This window comes from Eurytemora carolleeae, unplaced genomic scaffold (assembly GCF_000591075.1).
Source record: "Eurytemora carolleeae unplaced genomic scaffold, Eaff_2.0 scaffold1480, whole genome shotgun sequence".
Taxonomy (NCBI): domain Eukaryota; kingdom Metazoa; phylum Arthropoda; class Copepoda; order Calanoida; family Temoridae; genus Eurytemora; species Eurytemora carolleeae.
In genome coordinates, this window is record NW_019402171.1 from 108,089 (window position 1) to 124,455 (window position 16,367).

Genomic DNA, 16,367 nt, shown 5'->3' on the forward strand with positions numbered 1-16,367 from the left:
TCCTAGATTTAATAAGCAAAGTTTGAAACATGAAAGGTTTACACCTAGGGATGTTAACGTTTTCATTTTTCAGAAAAACGATCGTTTCGTTATGAAAACGACGACGAAAAATCGAAAACGAAACGATCGTTTTTAAAAACGATCGTTTTTTTAAAAAGTTCGTTTTTTAAAAATGGTTGTTTTTAAAACGATCGTTTTTCAAAACGCTCGTTTTTAAAAACGATCGTTTTTCAAAATAACCGTTTTTATAAAATTCGTCGTTTCGTTAACGATCGTTAACGACGACCCTTCGTTAACGATTAACGATCGTTAACGACGACCTTTTGTTAACGATCGTTAACGACGACCCTTCGTTAACGATCGTTAACGACGACCCTTCGTTAACGATCGTTAACATAATTGTCAATAAATTTTTTTTTCAAAAACGATCGTTTTTTCAAAAACGATCGTTTTTTTAAAAACAATCGTATAAAAAACGGTCGCAAATCGTTTTGATAAAAACGATCGTTTAAAAAAACGATCGCTATTCGTTTTCTAAAAGTTCAAAACGAGTGGGTCGTTTTTAAAAACGATCGTTTTTTTCCGAAAACGAAACGATCGTTTTTGAAAACGAAACAAAAAACGATCGTTTTCAAAAACGATTAACAACCCTATTTACACCATTAGGTTGCAGAAAAATAGAGATTCGAAAATTAAAGTTTGTGGCAAGTGTTCAGAATCTGTGAGATTTTTTCACAGTGGCAAAATTACCAAACATGATTGCCGTCTTTGATCTGTCTTCCAGACGCTTCGTTACGTTTTTTTTTCATTTTAACTAAATTACTTTTTAAAAAAATGGTGTACATTTAATATTCAAATATTAGCTACTCATTTAATGTCAGAGCTCAAGGAAAGAGAACATTGTTTATCTTTTAGCGCTGTATCATAGAATAATAATTAATTTAAGAAAATAATTCCAAGTTAAAACTAGATTCATTTTAATAAAAAATATATATATATTACGAGTACACGTGATCATATTAAGATCAAAATTAGCAATATCATATCAAATTTTCAATTAGAGCCTACGATATTTCTATCTTTAAAAAACATGATTAGTAATGCTAGAGGTCTAGAAACTTATTATTTATGTGAAGCAGATGTCTCTCAATAATAAATAAAGAACAAAACAGCATTTAAAACAGCATTTGTGTTAACAGTGTATTTGTCGTAAAAATAACCAAAGTATAAACTTCTGGAAAAACCAGAGAACTGATATCTCCTCATACTCTTGTTTTCTAATCTTAATGTCTTTCCAATATAATGTCGTAGTCAAAGTTTGACATTTCAAAGGTTTACACCATCAGGTTGCAAATATAAAGAAAATAGAATAGAATAGAGTTTTTATATTTAGCCAAGCCTGAAGAGTTAATGAAGAGTTAATGTCATTAAACCCTTAATGTTTCAATCTACCGGACTTTCCTATACTTTTTAGTAAAGGATATACGAGGTTTGATAGACTGAGCCGTAAAATCACCCAGAAGAAATTTTGCGCCTATACATTTTTCGAAATGTGTAATCTACAATCATTATTAGAGTTTGAACTTGAAGCGAGTGTTCTGTTCCATTATTATCTTTCATGTATTGCAAAGCAGATGAAAATACTCGATTCACAACGGTACCCTTGAAACCTTTATCTAATCAATAATGTCGTCTTCTAGGTTTAAACGTGCGTATTTCTGATCGAAAATAATTAAATTTACTTATTTAGACAAAGATTTTAAATCAGGCAGAGCCATTCTTGCATAAAGGGTTGATTGATCCCAGCCTTACAGTCCCCTTAGATAAGTTTTCCTGTTTTTAGTTGCAAGATGAGTTAGAGATAGTTTATGAACCGGGAGAAAGGAAGGATAAAGGAGTTCAAACCAGTCCTGCCCTCTCAAGAAGAGCCAGCTCAGGAGATATCAGGTTATACAGAGGGAATCATAAAACTGATAAACTCAGTTTTTGATTGAAATAGTTTAATGATCATGAAACACATAAGTGGTGTACTGTACACAGAATCATGTCACATTATAAGTTGATTTTCATGTATATCCCAATCAGCGGACAAGCCAGGCGGTGGATAAGGCGAAAATCAATTTTTAAATGAGTCAGCTTTTTTTGGAAAATATTTAAAAATACAACATTTTAAACACCTTGAAGACAACTAAACTTGAAACTGTCCTTTCACCCTTATGTAGTTAAAAACAAATAAATGACTTTCAAACTAGAAATCGGACTAACTTAAGCACTTAATTCATATTTCATATCATAAGCGGTCGTCTTCAAATTTTATATCAAAGTTTTTAACATTTAAAAAAGTAATAATGGAGGAATTAAGTGTTATTAGGGTTTTAGGGCGCTTCGTGCCACCCTTCCTATTTAAAATTCTCACTTTTTGATTTAGCTTATAATTATAAAGCAGTTTTTAATTGCTCTTTTTCTGTTTTAATTGGTAAATTTTCTATTAAAGTAAATATATAAATTTTTTCCTAGCATAATTTTCGGTTCAGCCGTTTTGGCGTTTATTGGATATAGACAGACAGACAAATTGGAAAGGGGGGGATTTCAACCATGTTGGATATGTTTTGTCGCAATAAACAATTTTCAATTAAATTCTCATTTTTTTATATTTTCTTAGAATCCGTGGACATGCTAAGAGATCACGATCTACTGTATCTCCGCAGTGTATATCAAGGCAACAGCAGCTGAATAAATCAATAGAACTTAGCAAACCTAAACCAAGGGGAGGAGTAAACCCTTCTCCAGGTTCAAATAGTACTCAAGGTCCTTCAGGAAAAGGCCCGAAGATTGCCAAGCCAGTGTCAAGGTACATTAAGGGAGTGACCAGCAATGTATGGTGGTCGAACTGAGTATGCAGTATTGTAAAACATCATTTAGAATTCATTTATGACGTATAAAACGTGTCCATGATAAATAATTACTGAGTTTGAGTGCAAAGTCGACGTTCAAAATCATGAATTTGGGTGGGTACGTTTTCAGAATCGACAAAAAAAAATATAGTAAAAATTCTAAAGTAAACTAATTTGATGTTTATGAACATATTTAAAAAAAAAAATTGCCAATAAATCAATGTTTGAATCAAATATTTCGTTTTCATCATTATATTGCATTTGTAATTTTCTGTAAATTTGTTCACAGATTACAAACAAATTTTTCTGATGTCGTCTTTTCAATAAAAATTCCAGAAAATCTGCAGAAAATCTTATTACTTGTTTTCGATGATAAGAGTTAATTTTTATTTTTTTTTATCAACATGTTTCTGAACAACTAATTAGCTTACTGTGGAATTTTGTTTACATTTTTTGTCGTCGTTATTCAATAATTAAAAAAAAAGATTTTGAAAACGTGCCCACCCAAATTCATGATTTTGAACGTCTACTTTGCACTCAAACTCAGTAATTATACATCATAGAAACGTTTTGTATGTCTCAAATGAATCCTAATAAATTTGTCCACAATACTACATATTCAGTTAAGTCACCATACATTGCCGGTCACTACCTTTTAAGGATGAAAACTAAAAAGGAAGTAATAGTTGAACATAATTACCTTTGGAAATGTATTCATAATTTGAAAAGAAAAAATTTAACCACTTTACATTGATTACCTCCTTTTTAAATGGTACCCTCATGAATATTAATAGCAAATATTAATGGAGGTTTGGACTTCCCTCTTTAATAATAGAGAAACCTCGGTGACTATAGATATACCTTTACAAAGCTGAGAAAATCCTTTCCCCCCCCTCCTCGCCCCCCCCCCTCTTACCAGCAATCATTGTATGTTGTCATTGTATCTTCCGCCTGCAATCACTAACGTCATTTGAAGACTTTCATTGACCATTGCTATGCCGACGACAATTTTAGTACACTAGATTCAGGAGTACTAATATTGTCCTGCAGACCGATATAATATGACCTGTAATCTTAGAGCTGGAATAAAGCCAGCATCTCCTGGTTCTAAAACCCCCTGCTCCAGTGCTCCAGGATCTACTCCACAGTCTCCCAGAGCCTCTAGAGTCCCTGGTTCTAGGACCCCAGGACCTAGTCCCTCAAAGATTCCAACTCCAAGTAAAACAACTTCAAAACTGCCAAAGGTAAATATTTTTTTACATCATGAACTATTTGAATGCTCGGTATTATTACAATAAAGCATTAGAGGTAAGATAATCTCCTAAATACATGGATATAAAGCTTAAGCCTCCAGAGACGATTGTTCCGAATTTATGCAGGCTTGTTTTTTACCCCCCCCCCCCCCCCCACCTATCGTGTTTTTGCGATAACTCGAAAAGTATTTGAGCTAGGGAGCTCGAACTTTCCGGCTTTTCTAACTAACACATCCCCCTCACTTAAGGCTAATACCTAGGCTTTCATACCTACTGCCTGATTCCTCAAACATACTGTCTAAATGCCTTATTTTCCATATATCAGATCAAATCTTTATTTAGACCTACTTTTCAGTCATTGGATTTAAACATTTTATAACTTTTTGGAAAGTCTATAACAAAAGCAGGCTGATTTCACAATTTTTGCAAAGAAATTTTGAACAGATTTTCGCACAGGCGCCTGTTAAAGGAATTTGCACATTTTAAGTTTTCAAAAATGTATAAATTGTTGCAAATTGCAAAATTTTCTTCTCCACTTTTTACTTTATAACTAGATTTCACAATAATTATTGGATTTCTTAAACAAATTTGCCATTTTTTTTGCATATTGTCGAAAGTTTCAGAAAGGGTTAGTTATAAATGATACCCGCCTTGAGTATGCCAACCATTATTATTTAAGATTTTACAAACCATATCAATAGCCTTTTCAAAATAGCAGCTAAAGTGCTCGGCGTTGGGCGTGGAATTTAAGAAAAATTAGATTAAAAAAAAAATTTTGAATTTTTTTTTGTTGACATTTTTAGCCAGTGTTACTCGCCGGGCACCCACGGGCCATGGATTCCTCAAAAGAAATTTTGCCCATTCGGTCCAGCCGTTTGACCAGCTATATAACATACAAACACATATAGGTTTATTAGCGAAGAGCTCATTATATAGATATTGTTACATGTTAAAAATATATTATTGTTTAAGTCTGAATCCAGCCAAAGTCTACTACAAAGACGAAGATTGGGTCGAATGTCGTCTTCCACGTCTGAAGATGATAGTTTCAACCAAATGGATGTTACCGAGGATTCATCACACAGCAGAAAATATTCAAGGTTCGTAAAAAGGTATTGTTAACAAATAAATCATACTACAAAAAGTTGTGGTAAAAAAAAATAGCAAAAATTGTGTTAATATTGATTTTGTCTTTTTGCTTATTAATAATTAAATAGCTCTCATGATAAAGGAGTATCTAAATATTTTTTTTTTTAAATTTAAATTCTTATCAAAATTTTAAACAGCATTGATTCGCAAAAACAAAGAGAAGCTCTGAATTGAAAAAGCTTCTCTTTTGTAAATTTGTAATTCGAGAAAAAGTTTGTTAAAAATTAAAAACGTACAGGGTGTCCCAATAAACATGGGAATTCAGTGACGAATAAGTCTTTTCAAATAATTCTTTGATTTAGTTTAGTGATACCTCTGAAAAAGCTGTATAATCCGTAAGATATTCGTCTGCTATGTTTAAAATTTGTTTGTTTATGTTTTGACTGCATACGGTTGTACTTAGTAAAACAAGAAAATTGCAATATACAAACAGAGTAAACTTTCTTGTTCACCTTGAAAAGACATTATAGACACATTTGTACAGCCATTCACCGTTTTTATCAAATAAACTCTAGCACACATAATAATATTTTGGCTTTTGAATCAGGTATTACAATGCTTTTTCATAACAAAGACAATATTGCATTCGTCACAGAATTCTCATGTTTATTGGGACACCCTGTAGTAAAAAAATTCGTCTTAATATTGATATAATCGCCTTCCACCACGCATGGCAATGGTATTTACTCAAAATTTCAAGAAATAATAATTGTGTTTTATAAATTGATATTTTTTGCATATCATGATTTGAAGTCGACTCCTCTTACATCTATACATTTTTAAAATTAAAAAATAGATTTTTATTTATTATTATGTCTGAAACCTAAACCGATGGACCAGAATATATATATATTTTAAATGTGAACACAATGTCTGCAGTCAACTTTGTCAAAATTTACGCAGAATTTTAAATTTAAATTTCCTGTCTTTCAGGGCCTACCAAAGTATGGAAATCTCTGAGCAATCTACGCACTCGGCGCTTCATCTAGATACAAATATCGAGCTCAAAATAATAGAAGGTTCTAATTTAATGTTTTCATAAATACTCAAACCTACACATCGTTATATTTTATCAAGAAATAGAACGCCACCGGTTCCAATTAGACTAAAAAAGAACGTAAACACATTAATTAACATCAGAGAGTTTTTGCTTAATAGTTTAATTATAAATTAATAATTTTCAAGAATAAAAAAATATGCAATTTAGAGATTTAATGAGTCAACTAGATAGTTTAATGTCAGCTGGGTCATGAAAATAATTCCATTGTTGATTAATGTGTTTTATTATATAATGGTTTCCATAGAATATACTGAAACACTTATCTATTTGACCTTGTGGAATATTCCGTAGGAAAATTATAATTGATAACAACTAATTTTCAAAAGTTTTCCATCAACAAATTATGACAAATTATCACTTAAAAATAATAATTGGATTTCTGAGATTGCGACATGGAAAAAAATTACGAAAGGCAAAATGTCTTCCTTTTTATTCAGCGAATATATAAAATTTCTATTTACACACACGTATTCGAAGTATTTCAGATAGTCTCATAATTGTTAGGCATTGTTTAGATTTCCGTTTATAAACAGACAAGGAGGGTTTTACTGTAAAGAATCTTCTCAAAAATCTTACATATTTATAATATTTAAAAATTGTATAGTGTGACCCAAACAACTTTGGAATGATTTAATAAATTTAATGTGTCATTCTGTTATGAATTTAATAGTTTTACCATTATCCTTAAAATCAATTTCTTATGTAAATTGGGTTTTTGTACACTGCACAATTGCTGTGTTTTATGCTTATTTGAATATTTGAAATAAAATCTGGAGTCTAAAGGTAATCTATATGTTCAATAAGTTAGCTATTATTTTAGATATCCAACCAAAAGTTTTTTTAAAAGACATATTTCTGAGGAAGTAAACATTAAAGATGTACTACAAAATGATGTTCATAATTATGAATAACGTTAATAATTTATGCTTTAGTGTTTTCAAATCTTTTAGTATGTTCTTGCTGATTTCTCATCAATGTTACAGATGTTGATAAAGAGAATCCTGTAACTGCAGAGGACAAAGAGAGGAATATGGAGGATGATGAGGTTGATGAGGATGTTGAGGAAGGAGAAGAATTCCCTGCTCCCCCACCCCCTGAAGATCTAGCTAAGCTGAGTATGGAAGCACAATTTAAGGTTTGAAATTCAATACAGAGATAATCAGCCCAATTTGCAAAAACAAACTTTTCTATGGAAACCTTTCTAAACTGGAGAAATTATAGAAAATTGCTGTTTAATACCGCTTTCAGGATAATGTTGATAATGCATGGATAGACGTCATTGAGTCAGGGTTAAAAATTTTGAGAAACTAAATTAATTTTTTTCATTTTTGGAACCATGTCAACGCTGTAAACGCTATTTACGTCAAATAGAAATCAACTGAATGAAAAAAAAATACAGTTTTTATTTTAATGACACTGGCAGTCAACAATTGGCAATCATATTTCATACATGGATTTTTTTTCTTTCTTAGTTAAAGAATGGTTACAGGCTAGATAGATTTGTTGTGGGAAAAAAATGTCATGCTAACCCCCCCCCCCATTTCGTTTCTTCTTTGTAAAAATTCTAATCTTTAAACAACGTACCCTCTATTGTTTTGTATTTTCTTTTGATATAAGTTGTTTTTGTCTTAACAATTAAATCAAGTGTTAATTAAATTTAAAATAATACACAAACAAGACCCTTTTGTACTATTATTTAATTAAATTAATTTACCAGAGTTTTCAACTCAACAAATTATTTTAGTTTTGTGGAGGATAAAAAGAATGACTAAAGAAATTATTCATTAAAAAAAATATTTATTGATTCTTTTTCATAGGTCGTATTTTTTGACTCTCCCTTTAAAAAAGGCCCATGCCGCCCGATACACTTTATATCTTTATCTAATCAATAATATGAAAAAAAAAACTACTTTTTTAACCTCAAATATTTAAAATCTAATAATTCCCTCAATTATTTTTAAAGAAAAATCATGAACATTTAACATTCTTTCATAACATTAACAAAGCCTTTAAGGGAATCGTTTTTAATTGGACCTGCAACCCTTTTATTATACAGGGTGTCCCACGAAACATGCCAGTTGGTGAATAGTTTAAAATGTCTTCTTTGACAAGATAATTTGATAAGTTGTTTGAAACTAAAGAGACTAATAACATTTTTTATATGACAGTTATATTATAAAAAAAATTGATTTCACAGTAAAATATATATGAGTTAAACATTTTTTCAAAAAAAAATTAACTGCAAAAAGTCTTTAATATCTAATACAGTATGTGGAAGAAGACATTAAAAACTATTCACCAACTGTCATGTTTAGTGGGACACCCTGTATCTTACAGAATGTTAAATATGATTTTGTCTGTAGATAGTTAGTGAAACAGTTGAAAGGGCTTGTGATAGGTTCGGACAAAATGAAGGTTAGTTTATTTTACAGTGAATATTTTTTTTTAAGTTTCATGTCTCCTTTCAGTGCTTTCAGTACTTAGATAATTGTCTGTTATTTAATTAAATTCACTGTTTTTTCTTCATGCAATAACAATTCTTTAAAATATCTAGGGATTTTTTGTTGTTGAATTCTCCTACAATAAACCTAAACTGTATTGTATATGAAAACACCTACAATAAACCTAAACTGTATTGTATATGAAAACACCTACAATAAACCTAAACTGTTTGTAAAGGTATTGAGCAGTACACTCCTAGTATATTGTATGTACATTTTACACTGTAAAGGTGTTGAGCAGTACACTCCTTGTATGTACATTTGACACTGTAAAGGTATTGAGCAGTACACTCCTTGTATGTACATTTGACACTGTAAAGGTATTGAGCAGTACACTCCTTGTATGTACATTTTACACTGTAAAGGTATTGAGCAGTTCACTCCTCGAACAACGAGAAAGGTTGACAGTTTCAAGGAAAAGCTGGCAGCAAGGAGAATTCAGAGAACTTGGAAACATTTTTATCAAGAGGTAAATTTTAAAAACTCTACAGGGTTACTCACAAAGGATTGGCCTTCAGAGACAATTGTACGGAATTTGTTTAGTTCCTTTTCTTACATTTAGGGTTCCCTGTAGGCCAAAACTGCTTTATTTCTGAGCTAAATCATCAGAATACTAAATTGAATGCAGAAACCAAAAATTAAGCACCAAATCGTCATATTTTTAGAGTTTTCAGCCATCTTTACAGTCTCATATTTTGTGAGTAACCCTGTATAAAAAACTTAATTATTACCAAGAGATGAGTATAAGATGAGTATAACAAACAAAAAAACTTCATTTTATTGGCGATAATGGAGGTACAATCAAAGGTTAGGTTACCAAAATTGTTTTAAAATGGATTCATGTAATCCTAATATTAAGAAACGCAGCCCAATTTTATGACATCAGATCAAATTACAAAAATACTATAAATCAACAAAAAAAAAGTTGTTGTAAATTTTTCTTTTCAGTTAGAGGAGAAGAAAGCTGAAGATGAGAATTCGTTTTCCAGTCTTCCAATCCTTCTAAACCCTGAACCCAGACCTCCTGTTCTTCCAAACCCTGACCTCCTCTACTCCGAACTTCAAGAGGTCAAGAATAAAGCGACCTCTGAACACCAGAGGTTGTTTGATGAGGAGGAGGCCAGAGATTCATCAGTTTCCTCAATCCAGGTATTTAACCCCCCCCCCCACTCCGGCACCTTGTGCTGATTTTAATCCTTACATCTTTCCAATCCAATGTCGTACAGATCTTTGATATTTCAAACTAAGAATTCTGTCAGATCAAATAATCTAAGTTTGAAATATCAAAGGTTTACATCGTCGGGTTGAAAGATATAGGGTTCAGAAAATTAAGTTTCTGATAAAAACTAAGTTTTTTGAAAAAATTAACTTTCTTAAAAGGAATTGAGTCTTTGCCACAAACTCTGATTATCTAATCCCTATATCTTAGCAACCCGTTGTCGTACACCCTAAATAGTTCAATCTATGGATAATGTAATTTAAGTATAAATATATCAATGTTTCGCAAAGATTTAATTCCTTTAAGTTTTCTAATGCCTATATCTTTGGAGCCTGATTGTTTATCAAAATTCAAAGTTTAAAATATCAAAGATCTACCACATCACATCAGGTTGCCAAGATATAGAAATTAGAAAATCTGAGATTGTTGCAAAAATTCAGTTTTTTTGTTGTAGCTTTTTAATTTGAACTGTTTAAGGCTGCTATTCTGGGACAAGAGTTGAGATCTAGAGGATTATCTTTTCTTAGGGAAGGATCTTTCTCTAATATGAAGACCAGGGGAGGGATATATACTGCTAGGTAATTAAGTGTCTAATATGAAGACCAGGGGAGGGATATATACTGCTAGGTAAGTGCCTAATATGAAGACCAGGAGAGGGATATATACTGCTAGGTAAGTCTCTAATATGAAGACCAGGAGAGGGATATATACTGCTAGGTAAGTGTCTAATATGGAGACCAGGGGAGGGATATATACTGCTAGGTAAGTGTCTAATATGGAGACCAGGGGAGGGATATATACTGCTAGGTAAGTGTCTAATATGAAGACCAGGGGAGGGATATATACTGCTAGGTAAGTGTTTAATATGAAGACCAGGAGAGGGATATATACTGCTAGGTAAGTGTCTAATATGAAGACCAGGGAGGGATATATACTGCTAGGTAAGTCTCACAATTCCTGGGAACAGCTTTTAGCAAGGGTGTATATTTTCAATTTGAATTTTGAATTTTTTTGGGTGAAAAATTTAATAATTGGATATCAAAAGTTAACTTTTTTCAGTTTTTTTAACTTGTAATCCAAAAATTTATTGAATTTTCTTTAAAAATCTTTTAGTTGCCTCAATTTAGAGAATAATAATAAAAAATGCACATATATTTTTTGGGAAAAAACAATAATTTAAAAAAAAATGGGAGGGGGAAATAAAATTTATTTTTATGAGAAAATATTCACCCCTGGCTTTCAGTTGAAGAAAGTACAGAGATTAAGACAGCTAAAAAAGTGCATCAGTTTTCAAGGCCATGCGTCAAGATTTTGATTTTTGTTTGATTTTTGTTTGAAAATACATTGAGTCTTTGCCAGAAACTCTGATTTATAATCCCTATATCTTTTCAACCCAATATCGTAGATCTTAGATATTTCAAACTATGAATTATGTTAGATCAAATAATATAAGTTTGAAATATCAAATGTTTACACCATCAAGTTGCAAAGATATAGGAATTAGAAAATTTGAGTTTGTGTCAAAGGCTCAATTCCTTTGAATTTTATTAAACAGTGAACTTTTTATCATTGAAACAAAGTATTAAATATTTCAAAAATTTATAACACTTTATACAAATTCATGAAACAAATGTTGTTGGTCAGGCCTTGGATGATAACCAGTGAGTCAGAAAGCGAGGAAGACGACATCCAGACAATACAGGTTAAAAATTAGACTGATCACTCGTCTGCAAATCTTATTTTCTAATCTCTATACTTTTCTTGTTTATTTGTGCCCAATACACGTGAAACAGCTGAACCGATCAAACGCAATATTTTTGAGTCAACTTACGTGGCCGAAGGGTTAAGAACTTTCCACACAATGTCTCAGACCTTAGATATTTAACTTTTTAACTTTTTAACTACGAATTCTGTTACATTCTGTAAAGTTTGAAATATTAGATTATACAATAAGGTTGTGATTAGAAAATATAATTTGTGGAAGGAACTCAGCTCCTTAAAATATGAAAAAATTAATCATGTATGATAAAAAACATTTTTTTTGGTATCTGCACTTAGGACCAGAGAAGAAACCTCATCATAAAAAATTTGTTTTACAGTTCAGCTTCAATAATAAATTATTTATTTTTTATTTTTAGCTTACACATTTTTGTTTTGTTTTAGAATATAAATCTCTGACGAAAATATTAACAATCAATATTAGTTTTATTTTTCATTTTAAGTATTGTATTCTTAAATTTACGCATTTATGAAAATATGCGCCAAATATTTAAAACCGGTTCAATCCAATATTGTTTTCAAAAATATTGAAATTTAGAGTCGTATAAAATTTCGTTAGAACTCATGAGTTTTAAAAATATATTTACGTTTTCTATAAAATCCCGTATTTAGGTATTCAATAGGTTAACATGTAATAAATACCGTAGCAGATCCCATAGTTGCACCTCATAGATCAATTACGTTGAACATTGTCCGTAAATCTTAATGCGCTTATCAGAAACTACGCAAATCTTGGCTTGCGATTAACCTAACCTAGATACTTCTATAAATAAGTACATCGAACATATATTGTGATTAGCTTAACTACTTTTGTATATAACGGCGCAAAACTTGTAATTACGTCTTTTAAACTTAATCGTTAACCTTAAACCCAAAATACACTGAGTTGGAATAGACTCTTGGAAGATTACCAAGTTAGAGAAATTGTTCCTTGTTCAGCGAACGAGAAACGTCCCAAAATTACTTTGTAAAGATAGACACAGATTGGGCATTGTCTAGATACATCCCGTCCAAGTTGAGACATTATAGTTTATGGTTTACATATCGTGTCAGTGTTGACATTGATAGTTTATAGTTTAGAGATCGTGTCCGTATTGACATTGATAGTTTATGGTTTAGAGATTGTGTTCGTGTTGACATTGATAGTTTATGGTTTAGAGATTGTGTCCGTATTGACATTGATAGTTTATGGTTTAGAGATCGTGTCCGTATTGACATTGATAGTTTATGGTTTAGAGATCGTGTCCGTATTGACATTGATAGTTTATAGTTTAGAGATCGTGTCCGTATTGACATTGATAGTTTATGGTTTAGAGATTGTGTCCGTATTGACATTGATAGTTTATAGTTTAGAGATCGTGTCCGTATTGACATTGATAGTTTATGGTTTACATATTGTGTCAGTGTTGACATTGGTAGTTTATGGTTCTGAGATCGTGTCCGTATTGACAAAGATAGTTTATGGTTTAGAGATCGTGTCCGGATTGACATTTATAGTAAAGTGTTATTGAATTGATTAGTTCTTATGCCTCGTAGACCAACGAGAGGGATTGAGTTGTACCTGGATTGATCCGGGTCTGGGAGACTTTTATGGAGTAGGGCATTTACCACAAACAGTTCAATGTACTTGAATTGCGGATTTTTTCGCCGGTTTTAAATGCTTCTAATTAAGACACCCTGTTGAAAGTTAAAGAAAAATACTCTCCAAATATACCTTCTCTTTTTTGATTTAGCGCAAAATTAACTTATGGTTTAGTGTAATGGACCCTCAGAAACTAGTTTTTTAGCCACTTTAGTCTTTTTTATTTTATTTTAATATCAGTTTTATCAGTTTAACCATATTCTGCTGAAACATGTTCAACTGATTACAAGTTTCAATCATTCGGAGAAGACAAGAATGTAAATAACGCACATGTTTTTGCTGTTGCTTTTTTTACCGGTAAAATTGTACACTAGAACTTGAAGTATATTTCTCAAAAGGTGTATTCGGTATTGAAGTATTAACAACGGAATTGTGTTTTTAACCTAAAAAATATTTTGTAAAAATATATATTTTTTTCTAGGGAATAGTTCGCTCACATTCTTTCCGACTTGGCACAATCAACGAGGGGGATGTGTTTAGACCTGGCAAGGTACAATTTTAAGGAATTGTTAACTTATTTAAAAAAACTTTAAATACCCTTATTTTGGGGATTAAAGACACATCTAAGTATTCCTTATATTTGCTGAAAGATGTGTATTTTGGCGAGAGGGAAAGAATCCCTTTTATTAAAAAAGATGATGAGGATATTAATCAAAATAAGTAGAATTTAAGGAAGAGATATCATTTTGGTGAAAAGAGATTTACTTTTTCTAATTTAATCCTTTACTTCTATAGAGTTCCCATTTAATCCTTTACTTCTATAGGGTTCCTAGATTTATACAGGGTCAGCCAATTTTTAAAAAAATATTAGTAGGGTAATCAAGGAACTTCAATACTCGCCTCTAAATGTAATTTAAATTATTAAAAAAATAAATTATAATATTTTCATTTTATTTTATTTAACGCCTATGATAGAAATAATGAATTTGAACTGCAGTCTACCTACGACCGGTTCAAATTTGAATCACCAATTTAAATCCTTCCTTAATCTTTAACTTTGAATCGGTGGTACAAATTTGAACCGACAGTGATTGGTTTAGCGACGTAGCTCAAATTCATTAAATTCGGTCCCCAATGGTTAAAATCAATTAAATTTCAAACTCTTGAATTTTTGATTACTTGATCTGTCAGAATTCAAAATATCAAAATATCAAAAGTCAGGTTGAAAAAATACACAACCTCGAAAATTACATCTTGAGACAAGTATTGTAATCTTCTAAATAATCAAATTTCAGTTTTTGGCAAGTCATTGATCTCTTTCGAGGCTTCCGAAAATGTAAAAAAAAAGATTTTTTATTTGAAAATTTGAAAATGACCAAAATATTTAAAAAGGTTCGAATATTACATCGTCAATACATTCAAATATCAAACTTTGCTATAAAGGGTCTGCAATAATTTGTTTTTGTAAAAATTCAATTTTATTGAATATCTCATAAATGTCCAAAATTAAACGACTTTATTTAAACCTTTAAGGACAAATTTAGCAAGTATTTTGTTTTTGGAAATAATTAAATGATTTTTCAACAAATACTCAAAAATGTTTAAAACAGATTTTTTAAGAGGCTGGTTTTTATTTTAATTAAACTTTAATAAAATGGAATAATTTCTATCTACTTTTACTCCTACATCGAACTTTAATTTGCTAATCTCTATATCTTTGGACCCTGATGTTGCAGACCTTTAATATTTCAAACTACGAATTGTGATGGATTAAATGGAGCTTGAAATAGCAAAAGTGTAACTATCAGGTTTCAAACTTCTAGGGTTTGGACAATTGTAATTTTGGGCAAGTGTACAGTCCTCTTAAATTAAGTTTAATTAAAGGGACTATATGCGTAATTTCAAGTGACCTTTCATTTAAAGAGAACTATTCCTGATTCACAATGGTACCCTTCAAAGCTTTGACTGATGAAAGATGTCGGACATATCTATATGCATGCATCTACTCAAACTGAAATATAAAAAGCTACCTTCTCAAAGGGACTGAAAAAGAATTTGTTTTTAAATCATTGAAAGCCGCTTTTAATGTAAAACATGTTTTTCGATACTTTGAGATAATTGCATAATTAACGATCTGTTAAGCTGCGTTGAGGTTAAGCTCTGTTAACAGGTTTTACAGATCTTTCTACGAGATAAACAGACTAATTGTTACAAGGATAATCGGGCATTACCCTTATTGCACAGAGGGTCACTTGAAATTACACATACAGTCCCTTGAAGTTTGTTGAATTAATGAATTAATAAACTATATTTGTTTAAGGTGAGATCTATTAGAGAGAAGTTTACCCGTGAATCTCCTGATGGAGAAAGTGACAATATTTTAACTGGAAGATAAAATTTTAAATTTGTAAACTTGTAAAAAAGAAATTGAATCTTTGGCACAACCTGATAATGTAAACCTTTGGTATTTCAAATCAAATTTTTCTAATAGAACTCACAGTATGAAATATCTAAGGTATACGGCATTGGGATATATGGAATAGAAAGTGTTTGGCAAAGACTCAATTCCTTGAGTTAACCATAAACAAGCGGGGGGGGGGGGGGCGCTAGATGTCCCCCTCTAATTTGTTTGTCTCATTTTTGTTGTGTTGGAACAGGGTGCTTAAGAGTCCGGTCTGTGTTCAAAAAAATTTTAAATAGCCCATATTTTTTTTGTGATTAAAGCTACAGATCCCCTTGAAAAATAGATATAGAAACATTTGTCACGCTTCAATATTTGTTTAATACAAAAAAAGTATTTTTACTTTTTTGATAATTTTTTTGCCATTCTTTTCAACCCTCCCTAACACCCAAACTATTAAAGTTATCAGTCTAATTTCTTTTTCAATGAGCTGGCCTTAAAAAAGTATGTATAATAACAAAGAAAAAAA

The 16,367-nt window shown here is 31.2% G+C and overlaps 1 protein-coding gene across 2 annotated transcripts in view; it reads left to right on the plus strand.

The window, feature by feature from the left end:
* The window catches only part of LOC111718080 (myosin-2 heavy chain), a 29,595-nt gene extending 13,315 nt beyond the window's left edge, over positions 1 to 16,280 (plus strand). Inside the window, exons 11-23 of one of the 2 annotated variants that reach the window (XM_023493574.1) lie at positions 1,844 to 1,947; positions 2,663 to 2,851; positions 3,973 to 4,138; positions 5,120 to 5,259; positions 6,230 to 6,315; positions 7,340 to 7,491; positions 8,720 to 8,771; positions 9,223 to 9,326; positions 9,806 to 10,006; positions 10,554 to 10,654; positions 11,721 to 11,778; positions 13,919 to 13,987; positions 15,758 to 16,280. In XM_023493574.1, coding sequence (XP_023349342.1) covers positions 1,844 to 1,947; positions 2,663 to 2,851; positions 3,973 to 4,138; positions 5,120 to 5,259; positions 6,230 to 6,315; positions 7,340 to 7,491; positions 8,720 to 8,771; positions 9,223 to 9,326; positions 9,806 to 10,006; positions 10,554 to 10,654; positions 11,721 to 11,778; positions 13,919 to 13,987; positions 15,758 to 15,832 — 1,497 coding nt within the window. In that variant the 3' untranslated portion in view covers positions 15,833 to 16,280. The remainder of the gene's footprint in view (positions 1 to 1,843; positions 1,948 to 2,662; positions 2,852 to 3,972; positions 4,139 to 5,119; positions 5,260 to 6,229; positions 6,316 to 7,339; positions 7,492 to 8,719; positions 8,772 to 9,222; positions 9,327 to 9,805; positions 10,007 to 10,553; positions 10,655 to 11,720; positions 11,779 to 13,918; positions 13,988 to 15,757) is intronic. The other variant, XM_023493575.1, reaches the window with a different exon arrangement.
* The last annotated feature ends 87 nt before the right edge of the window (positions 16,281 to 16,367 follow it).